At 40.1% G+C, this 12,116-nt stretch overlaps 1 protein-coding gene across 38 annotated transcripts in view; it reads right to left on the bottom strand.

The window, feature by feature from the left end:
• The window catches only part of ANKHD1 (ankyrin repeat and KH domain containing 1), a 99,441-nt gene that overhangs the window by 64,959 nt on the left and 22,366 nt on the right, over positions 1-12,116 (bottom strand). For all 38 annotated transcript variants that reach the window (XM_086851903.1, XM_086851894.1, XM_086851907.1 and 35 more), the window contains exon 3: positions 76-232. In XM_086851903.1, coding sequence (XP_086708029.1) covers positions 76-232 — 157 coding nt within the window. The remainder of the gene's footprint in view (positions 1-75; positions 233-12,116) is intronic.

Raw genomic sequence — 12,116 nt, 5'->3', positions numbered from 1 at the left:
CAGCATATACAATTAACTGAATTTGAAATAAAATCCCATTCCACAGCTGAGGAACCAGGTGTGGTCAGTACATACTTGTCCACCTGTCCGTTGTTGTGATTGTTCTCGGCTCTCATGCGCGTCAGCGCGGCGGCCGCCTCGTCCAGCGCGCAGCTGACGGACGACGTCAGTCTCCGGAGAACCTCGGGATCTGCGAAGGCTTTGCCATCGGCAGTGGACAATTTACCAATTCCTTCAGTGCACGTTCGTTCATCAGTCGGGTTAGTATGAAAGTCACACAAAAGAAATGCAAAGACACTGTTTTAGAGTTCAGCCACATGCACTATTAGTTAAAAATCATTTGCAAACATGCCAGATAATTAGCTACTTTAAACTATCTGCTAACATTTGCCCAAGATCTGAATATTTAGTTAACTATAATATAGCAATTAAAAACCCCATATCTTTCAACTGTCAGCTTTGTTACTTGTTCTCAAGTCTCAACTCATACCTTTGAAGAACTTAAGAGAACCCCAAAAACCATCATATTGCTGTATTAAGGATAAATCCAGGCATTGAAGCCCAAAACCAGAAGTTTGGGAAACAAGCGTAATTATATTTTCTGAATGTGAAGAATTTTTCTACTTAAAACACTTATTACTCCTTTCCCACCCAAAACAAAGTAGACTGAGTTCTATTTATTTTTTTTTTAAGAGCAGGAAAAGCTTTAACATTTATTAATTTAAATTTCAGTAATTTACCACTCTAAACAGCTCTAGCTAGAGGAACAAAAGTTAAAAATGAAATTTCAAATATTTTAAGTATACTTGAAATCAGTGCCTCTCCTTCACAGACCTAACACAGTAGAAATGCTTAGATTCAAGGAACTTGACAGTTATTTTTTTTATGACAGTTTCTTTGCTCAAGTTTTACTCCACACAGGTTTTACTCCTCATAGTTAAGCACAGCCTATTCAACATGTGCAAACAATCACTGCAGTGTGGCAGGGCTTGCACCTTCATGTACAAATGTGTAAACAGCACAAACACCTTTCAGCCATCCACAAAAAAAACCCCAAACATAAGTCAATCCATTTCACATGCTACAAAAAGTGAATGGGTACTGGTTTATAGACCAGCCACCTTCACCAGTCATGAATCAGTAACTTTTCAATTCCTTAGCTGTTAAAAAGGGTCAAATTAGATACAAACCTCTGGAAATAAGGCACCTTATCCCTCAGAAGATTTGCTATTTCATATGTGCATATCTCTGCAGGTTTGATTTACACCACATTTCCCACAACCTAGCTTGTAATTATTACAGAATAAATCATATTTTAAGTTTGAACGTTGTCTTCAGACAACATATTTCCCCAGTTTGAGAGCATCCAATTTGCTTCTCAATAATGTAAGAATCAATACTTCCAAATTTCTCCACCCCAAACCCTTTTATGCCAGCACACACCAGGCACTGTGTGACATTACCCTGCATGGCTGCTGCAGTGCTCCAAGTGCTGGCTGACAGCACTGGAACGTGGTGCTGGACATGATGGAGAATCCTTCTCCTGCCATTGAGACAGACACCTGCCCTGGGGTGCAGCAGTTTACTCAGCTGATGGAAATGAGCCATGGAGGTTCTTAAAAGATTTGTGCACTTCCTCCCTGACTCCAACATCCCACATCTGGATCCCTTCAGCATTGTCAAGGGGCTATGAATACCAATTTATAACTGATCGCCCAAGAAATCAGGAATCTGCAAAGAAATCTTTCTCTGCAAAGAAATCAGGAATCACACCTCCATCTGTCTGGGTTGGAAGCCTGGCTAGTCCAGAGCAATCAGAGCACAAAAATGAGGGGCCAGGACACTTGGAGGCCACTGGCCACATGACCCCTTCCACCTCCAAACTGTCAAGGCTGTCACCCCTGTGGCCATTGCTGTTAAATATAGCGAGGTTATAACAAGCCTCAAATGCCACAGCTCAGGCTTTATGTATTCATGGAAACTGGATTTGCTGATGTGTAAAGGGGTTGGAAGTCCTGTTACCTCTGCAGCCAGAGCAGGAGGGACAGTGGGGGACAGTCACTGCAAAACTGGGTCAGAACATCAATTTAGTACCAAATACACCGAGAAAGTGACAGATTTTCCACAGCTCTGCTTCCCCAGGATGGCTCATGGAGTAACTGCTGAGATGTTTACACAGGCTATTTCTGGTGGCAGTGCTGGCTTACGCTGCATTGCAGTGTACATAAAGCACTGCTGAAGGAAAGACAAAGAATTAAGTCTTCACAACTCAGCACTGAGGCTTCATCTGGGACTGCTGCAACCAAAGCTGAACACCGTGGTAACAACATGGAAAAGTACTCAAGAGAAATCCACAGGACCCCTGAGCAAAGGCTAAAAATGTGCAGATTTAGCTTACAAGGAGCAACACAGCTGCAGTTTCCCTCCATTTTAAAAAGGTCTAATTGAAGGAGCTGTTAACAGCTGTACTGTTGACAAAAGAAGTGGAAAATACAAAGTCCAGCCAAGAGAAACCAACCCCAAAAACAACCAAACACCACCATGAAAACCCCACACAACCCAAAAGCCCATGTGACCTGGCTATCTCCAGCTACACTGGGTATCTCCATCATTTGAGCTCTCCAAGGCAGTAGAACTGACAAGCTGGACAAGCAGGATCTACACTTGAGACCGTCTCTGTTTTAGAAGTTTGTTGTGGCATTCATACCTGGGATTTCTGAAGGCAGAAGTCACACCACAGATCTCCCATGCCTGCTAAAGAAAAATTAACTTGTCCCACTACAGCTCTCCTATTCTCAAGTATCTGTTTTCATAGATGGTAGGTTTCCTGGAGGAGTCACCAACCACAGGCCACTGGCTCTTCCTTCTGGACACTCAAAGCACACTTAGAACTCACTCCAGTTTTGGACTTTGTTCCAAAACATGAATTATAACCACACCAAGGCCTTTCAGAGGGTAAGTGGAAGGTGTCTTTTATTTACCTCACAAGCTAGAGCTCAATCTAGGTGCCATCCCCTGCTCTTAATTTCATATTTTTATATTGTGCATGCCAAAACTAATCGACAGTCACAGAAGACATCAGAGCTGACATTTGTTTGGCTGGCTGGAGTCAAAGGGAGACAGACTACAAGAATTACCACTGCAGACACGCATTCATTCACTCCCTTTTTGCACATTATACTCAGTAATTTACTATATAACAAAAATCTGAAGTTTTTATTTTGCTATGATTTAGGATGACTATGCCAGAATCTCAATGCTGTAATGCTCATGTGTCTTTTAATCTCTAATTTACTTAATTTTGTGCGCAAACCACTTGTTCTTGTGTCACTCTCATAACACACAAGGGACTCCAGCAGTCTGATTTACATGCAGGATCTGAGCCAAAGTTATTCTTGCCACCTCCCATCCAACAAATACATGGACTGATCACTGTTGCAGGTTTTAGTCTGAAAAGAGAGTATGGGACTCATTGTATTTATTGAGAACAATCCACTGTCATTAATCATACGGAGAGGGTGATGTTTCTGATGCAAGGTTACATTTAACACCAAAATTATGAAGAGTATGTTCTTAAGCAAGCCAAAAGGAAATGCCTTCATTCATCACTAGCTGCCATGCAAAGACCAAAAAGGTGAATTCAAAACTAGCTTGGATGGAATTACTGCAAAGCCTGTGCCTTCTAAAAACCTAAGAACAGTGGTCCTGAAAGTCACTACATAAGGATGTTCCTGAACAATAGATAATTGGAAGAACAGAGAGCGGAGAGACTTTCACCTGTATTGTGCAGGGGAAAGCAGGGCCACTGCAGGGCCCACACATCTTCAGATGAGATGAGCCAGACACATCTTCACATCTTGTGTAGTGGACAGCTCTTCATCTGAACATCTGCTGCTGGAGCCACGTGCCAGCTGTTCATAAACCCAGCAGGAACAAGGCCAGCAGCACTACCCAACAATGGAAGAGGTCAATGACTGAACTCTGGGCCAGATAATGCCAGATGTTCCACACCTTAATGCCATATTACTGAACTATTTAAATTAGCCTGAAGTTGATTACAGAGGTGTATATTAGAACAAGGAACTCACCTTTCAAGGGACAAGCTTGCTCATCAGATACACACCTACGCTCCCATAACCAACACTCCAATTTCCTTGTTGACTTTCAGACTCATCAGGGTATTCCCACCTTGTAACTACCAAGGTTAGAGTTTTAAGGTAACCTGAAATGATCTGGTAACTTCTCAGTGTGACTGGAGTTTAACAAGTCAGAGATACAGATATTTCCTCAAAAAAAAAAAAAAAAAAGCCAACAGGTTTGTGCCTTTGGAAAACACAGTTAAGTCCCTCATAGGACATACAGCAAGTATCAACATTTACTTTGAACATCAAAGGAGACTGCTCCAAAAAGATCAACATATCCAAGAGATACTGTGCAATAATCCTCACAAAGCCCTGCAGATTCAGCGGTGATTGTGTTCTTTCCCTGTCAGTTCCAGCACACTGCATGTTCTAACACACACTGGAGGACATTTACTTGTAACACATCCAATTTATGCCCTCAAGTTCATCACAAAGTCTAATTCAACTTCAGTTTGTACAGAATCAGCTGGGGGTTCTTAAGGGCTTACATACCCCAAAGACAGGTTGTGATGGAAATATGGACAGCTTTAAAAGGCCCAAAGAAGTCCAAAATGAGAATCATGGCCCAGAAATGAGTCTTTTATCTTTTTTACAGTATGTCAGGAATCTGCTCTCATCAGCCTGGTGTACAAACAGCACCTCAAACAACATGAAGAGGGTTCAAGGAAGGAGCAGGAAGGAACTTTATTTTAGGTTCTTTACTGGAATCTCCGTTCAGAGGAATTGAGAAGTTCCAGACTGTCCAAAGCAAAAGCCACAGCCTTGTGCCAAGGAGCAGTGGCCCCACCAGAGCAGCACATCACACAGCTGCTACAAGACAACAAGCAGAACTGAACACATTGCTGTTCTGTAAGGTCTCAGGTGGCTAAGTGGCAAAGTTACACACTGTATGTGTAACTAAAAAAAAAAAAGTGTGCACTTGGCTCCTCTCTGATGATGTCTAAATTTTCCCCAAAACAAATTTCATATTACATCAGTTTCAGGGCCAGTAAACCAAAGAAAAGAATCCTCCATTTGCTTGTAAAGAGCAGTCCAAAGCCAAGCAAACCAAAAGGAACAGACATTTGCGAGTTTCACTGCACTAAGATATCTAATTTGCAGCATCAGAATGAGGGACATAAATATATTTACAAATTTTTGAATATATTTTAAATATTTACATGTAGCTTATTCTATGCTGATTGCTCAGGCTAAAGTCCTCAAGACAAAAGCCACATATTGAATAGTGCTCTTTGGGTAAAGATATTAGAAAACACTAATATTTCATTCCAGTGCACTCATCATCTAAAATTCATATGCTTTTAAAAACTTCCTTATGAAGTGTTATTAAAAAAAAACCCAATTCACACTAAGCTAAAGAACATTAGAATTACAAGGAAAGTCTACTTGTAGAATAAAGAAAATAACTGTTTTAAGTGAGAGTATAGCCTGAACAATGTCATTTGGGAATGTTGGGTAAGTTTTGTTCGGTTTTTTTTGAGAAAAGCATCATCCAGAATGCTTCTCCATTTTTCAGTGGGTCATTTCAACACTACTATTCCCAGACATGGAATAGTTTGATACTATAGGGATTATTTTAGCTTTGTTTTCTAAAACACTAAAAAAACTACATTGAGGCTTTCAGTCTTTCCAAGCCAAGCACACGCCTTTGGAATCACTACCACTGAAAATCACAGTTATGGTCTGATCTCAGCTCAGCTCCAGAGCAATGAAAACTCACTGTACCTCCACCAGCCCTGGTGTATCTGCACCTCACAGGAGAACATATCCTTTTATAAACATGTGATGCAAATTTTCACTATAAAACTATTTTCCTGTCTCACCAAGTGCATGGCACAAACAGAATTCACTGGCTGCAATTTTTATTTTTCTTCTTCTCAATCAGTATTTGGACATGCTAAATAAAATTCATTTAGCATGAAATTAAGAGCTACAGCTTGAGGGTTTTTTTAAAAAATTTTATTAATTAACATTTTACAATATTTCATATGTCACCATCACAGCTCCCCATAGACTTCAAGAGCAGCTGAGTTCTCAATTGCTACAAATCATATTCCTGACAACAAACTGTGACACTCAAAAATGACATTTCCAGTGCAATCTGAAAAATCATGTTCAGATCATCTGTTAAGCATTTTCTGGCAATAAGCAGAAATTTATTCTCCTGGACTGTATTTCATGGTCCTTATCTCAAAATAGCCCTTCTTCACAAAGCCACACTCTTAAACATAATAGGAAATCATCCACAATATCCAAAAGTGAAAGGAGATGCCTGAAAATACCTGAAAGGCCATTACAATATGCATACACCTTTGGAGGAAACCTCCCCTAATTCCAGCTCCCAATTTTCACTTACCTGACACTACAAACTCTTAATATTACACTTGCATTTACATCTATTTCAATGCACTTGTGAGAACAGGAGCCAGCAATATCCACCACATTCTCTCCTCTTTCCAGCATGGCAGCTGTGGCAGCGAGATTTTCCTTTTCTAGAATCAAAAGCCAGGAAGTACTTCTCCAGCTACAATTAGTTCTTACTGTTATTTCAGTACCATTTTGATGGCAAGGGGCTCCTTTTTGAGATCATCTCCTTTTACATTAGTGTGCTTAAATATCTCACATTCTGAAAACTAATTTTAAATTCCACACAAACACAAATCCTTGATTAACTAGTCAATATTCATTAATATTTCTTTAGAGAAATTAGATCCATCAGGTTTTAATTTATAAATTTAGATTTCAATTTAGTCTCACGTCACTTCAATAAGGGTTACTTAGTCAGGGAATTCACTACCTCAGCCACCAACTTCCATTTTCAGTAAAGCTTGGAAACCCAGTAAGCAAATAAAGCAATGACAAACAACTTTGCATAGACTTACAGATGTTTCTAGAAAAATCCCAATCTTCCCAAATAGTCTGCAATTTTATTTAATTCCTCTCCACCAACCCAATCCACACCATTCCCTTGTTTTCAGAATGCAAGGAAGAATACAGGTATTTGACAGATGTGGAATACCAGACATATTTTAGCTTAGAACACTGAAATAAAAGATGGGTTTAAACCTTTTAGCAGAGATTTGTTAACATATGAGAGGTCGAATAGGAGAGAATAATACCAGAACAATTATCCACATAGCTACCTCTTCAAAACTCCTCATCTTATTTAAAATCCTGACCATGCCAGACTTTGCTACAGCAGAACTCTCAGTTTTTCTGTCTGTTTGATTTTTTCCAAGCTTTCATTAGGCATCCATTTTCTCTCAGGTATGAACATTAAATTACCTTTTCTAAAGCTAAAATTACATGAGTTTTTCTGTGCCAATCTAACATTTGGCCACTTCCAGAAGGATGACCTTGTGCTCCTCCTCTCCCCGTGTTTTCCCCACTGCCCTTGCACTGGGGGAAAGAAGAGGGAGCACAGCACAGCAAGATGAGTCTGACTAGCAAAAGATATTTCTAGGCACCTCCAGAACTGGTAAGAGGAGAGAAAACCATGCAGGAACAAGATTACTGCCTGACTGTGACATCAAACAGCCATTAAACAACCTCACCCACCTTCATGTCACTCATTCACAATGTTTGTTCCAAATGTTTGTTTCCTAATCCAGCATCTTCGTGAAGAAATTCAACCTTTCAATTTTTCAAGATTTTGTTTCTATTAAAACTCTATCAAAGAAACAAACATTTGCCTCATTACAAGGCAGCAAGTTCCCAGATGCAACCCTCCACCCTGCTGACTCCTTACAGGAACCATGACTTGCTGACACACTCATCATATATGTGCAGAAAACCGTGCTGATCATTCAAACAAATGCACTTTGATCCCATAGACCTATTGCATGTAGTTTATATGGAAGCATCATGGATTACTCTGGTGTCATGATTACAGATGTACTTCGGCAGCAGCAGATTTTCCACCCATCTCACAGCAGGTGAGCATCTGGGAGAGAGCTCTGACTCTTGAGTTACCTTATGTTTTAGAACAGCAACTACAATCAGGACAGAAGCAATATTACAGTGAAAACAACTGCCAGTTCTGTCTGAGAATAACTATTTCTACCAGCTCCACTAAATTGTTGGGGTTTGCTCTACTTTGGTTTTTATTTTTTTTTTAATGGAAAAAGCACTCTTACCCATTGGCAACTAAGATCTTCCCAACTTGTTTTTGATTGCAGGAAAATATAAGATCTGAGAAAAATATTTAAAACACAGTACTAACTTTAATTCAAATTATAAAGGAAAAGAATCAGATTAAACAGTGGTTTGTCGACATGACTCTGAAAAACCTGAATTTGCTCTGGTGATTTGCTAGGATTAAATGGGAGTTACACTGGATATCACAGTTAAATAGGAGCTTAGCACTTAGTTTTAAAATTTTTTTGAATGACCAAGTCAGGGATTTTTTTTTTTATTTTTTTTCCCACCCTTAACAGATAAAAGACAGCAAAAACCCAGAATGAGTTGCCACAGCAGCAAAACCACAGTGAACTACTTGGGTGCCCAATGCTTTTTCCCTTGTCAGTCTTTTCTTCCTTCCCTTGCTATCTCCTCCTACCACAAACCCTCCACACCTTCCCCAGGGCTGCAGCACCAGAGTATTCAAGCCCATTTTATACTTATAGACTTTAAACAAATGCTCTGCTGGTTGTATCACGCTTGCCAACTTTGCTGTGATTAGCTAAGGGAAAACTTCAGCCACGGGCAGAATTGTTCGCCTGGCTTTGTTTGGACACAGTTAAACAGCAGCGTCAGCACATCTCCCGAGCCAGGCAGTCACCTGCTCCCAGCTGCCCAGCAGAGCGTGAGCACACACATCCCAGCACATTCCAGAGCATTCCAGAGCATCCCAGCACATCCCAGCACATCCAGTGGCACTGGGCACAGAGACCTGCCATCACCCACCCAGAATCACAGGAGCTCCGCTCAAATTCCGAGCTTTGGGCATCAGCTCGGACACTCCTGTATGTCAAAGAAGAGAAGAAAGAATCTAAATGCTTCTGTGTGCCTGTACAACGTGGTTTTAAACCCCTCAGTCACTCTTGGGGAATTTATTTTGAGCTAAGATTGTAGTGCATACAATATTTATCCATACAACTACAAAGGTGGCAACTTGCTAAATGATCCAGAAGCAGAAATTATGACTTCTATAAAGCAAGCTACAAATTTTTTTAATTTGTGCCATCAAATATGGAAAAATGTACACATTTAATTTAATTATTTTACAGAAAAATATCACAGCTAATGGTTGGCAATTATTCTTCATTTCCTGGTTCTCCCTTTCCTGGCTTATCAGAGAGAAAGATTTTCTCATTTCAAATCTGACAATTGCTTGGCTCCAAGAATCTGAAAGATACATGTCAAAGAGCTACAACTGCTACTGAAACAAGGGAAGGAGGAACATGGAAATGGCACTATCCACTGTGAGAGGGTAAGGAGCATAGAAAAACCTCACATATCCCTGAGAAACATCAAGAGAAGAAAAAAATAAATATTCACACTGAGAAAGGTGCAGAGAATTCCTATTTTTGACTTCTAGCATTCTAACTCAGCTCAGTATTTTGTGTCTCATCCTCTTTAGGGCTTGAGTCCCTTGAAATCAAGTTACTTTACAGACACTCCACCTATTTAGTGGGACAAGGGGAAGAGAGAGGAATTACTTTCTGCTTTTTGAGTAACCTAAAGGAAGGGAAAGTACCACATTCCTGTGGAGACTGACTCCAGGATATTACCCCCCTGCACAACAGAGATGCAGGAAGGCAAAAACTCAAGTAACATTTGAGTGCTATTTATAGATAAAAAACCCACTTGAACTCTTCTCAAAGTTTCTGGCAGTCAGTGGCAAACTGAGCCCCAATGGGCTGAAATTGCCTTCCTGAATCACAAAGCAACTCAGTACAGTACTCAGTGACTATCTGGGAAAAAGACATTTGAAAATAATACTACTATATTTTCAAGCAAAGATCTAAGAGCAAGCTGAGTGTCAGTAACATCACTGAGCTAACTGAGAAGCTCACAGAGTTTTAGTCCCCAGTTTATGCTAATTATGAATGGCAAAGCAAGCCAAAAAAATGAGTATTTTCAGAGAGTGATTAAGTGCACCACTTCTTTAAAAAAACAATCACCACACTAATGGTGTATAGCACAGACTAGTATATAAATTCATGTCTCAAACAGAATATTTGAGAAACTCTTCATAAAACCCTCTCCTCTGCCTAAAATGATCCACAGCCTTTCAGCATACTGTCATCATTACATACATGCTGCATAACTAAAGATCCTGAAAGTAAGACCTTTGAGAACGCCACAGTAGATTAGAGTACCAAACTACCAAAAAAACTACCAAAAATCAAGATACTACAGTCTTCAGAAAGAAAATATGGAATTTATTTTACCATGATCCAACTTGAAGAAAGAACACACCCATCTACTGCTAACACCTCTCTACAAGAACATCCCAGGGGGAGTCATCCCATCTATTTATTTTTTGCAGAATCCTCTTGCAGTTTTAAAAACAAAAGGGAAGAGATGCATTTTCACCCAGCTCCACATCTCTGAAGGTCTGGCGCTTCAGATGGGAGACTTTGTCCATTAGAGGTCACAGCACCACACAGAACAAATTTTACTGAGTTTCTTCAGAGCACAATGCAGAGAGAAACTGTAACAAGCACGAATCCAATGGAAGGAGTTGTTTCCAGTAGTGAGTATGGAAAAGTCCAGCCAATTAAGGTTCTACCAAACAAACTTCTGTCACTATTTCCTCCAGGTCTTTCCTCTTAATCAGTGTAAAGACTAAAATGAAGTTGTTCTACTTCTTGCTGTGTCTCTACAGCTGGGGAGGATTAGGTACTGGGTGCTCTTGCTGTAAGTGAAGGCTAACAGGTAAAAGCACAGCCATAGTGGAAGTTTCTTCTTCTTTCATTAGTAAATCTTCCTGCTTTCACTTTAGAGACTTCCAAAACATGCTGCTTCCTTGGTTTTGGCAATACTAGACAAAACCAGCTGGAAGTCAGGACGGGTTGGTTAGAACATTCTTGCTTGCTGTGGTCTTCCTCTTACTACTCAAAAGCCAACTAATTATTTGAAAGCAAAGACACAATTTTAGCCTTTATAATGATCCTGAGTTGTGAAGGTTTTTTTTAAAGGATATATTCAAACATGTGTGTCAGGAAAAAAAAACCACATATACACAGATACACAGGGATAGTCAACTGTACAAACATGGAATAATTTGTAACAGTTCTTCAGAAAAGTAGTGGTAGATTTAAACACAAATCCAACTTGCAAACCAAAGGCAAAAGGCAGACAACAAATGGAGATGTGTAAACAAAACACAGCTTGCAGGACAGATGAAATAACACTCCTCTCTCCATGCATCAATAGAGCTCAGCTTCAGTAACACGACTCATTTGGGGCATAAAGTTATGAAGAACAGAGATCACGTACAGAGAATCCAGAGGAGAATAAGATGAAAGTCTAAAGAACATGAGTTAAGAGCAGAGAAAGGTTAGAGATTATTTAGAAAAAAACACACAAAAAGAAAAAAGATAACTGAGGGTGGTATCAGTTGGCAAATCAGGTCTAAGGATGGCTGCACTGGAAAAAGGAACACTGAACTTGGATAGATGCATTAAACAAGCAGTCACAAACTAAAAACCACTAACTGCTTTACTGCATCTTCCCTCACAAAGCTCTTCCAAAAGAAGCAGCTCAGTGCTCCCTTCACCCTTGAGTTACATATTTCAGTACATAAAACTGAGGACTGGCAGTCCAAAAAACCTTCTCATCCCAAGGACTGCAGTGGGCTTGGCATGCTCTGGAGCTTCCAGCACTGGAGATTGTCTGTCTAACCAGTTCCTAAAGCCACCTGTCAGGAATGGCACAAGCACAGCTGAATTTGCCTGGGGAGAAGGAAGAGAAGAAGATAAAACTGAATCTACTGAGACTTTTTTCGGCCAAATTTTTGAAAAACTG

Source organism: Cyanistes caeruleus, chromosome 15 (assembly GCF_971803275.1).
Source record: "Cyanistes caeruleus chromosome 15, bCyaCae1.hap1.1, whole genome shotgun sequence".
NCBI classification, from domain to species: domain Eukaryota; kingdom Metazoa; phylum Chordata; class Aves; order Passeriformes; family Paridae; genus Cyanistes; species Cyanistes caeruleus.
This window is presented reverse-complemented; position numbering and strand designations above follow the sequence as displayed.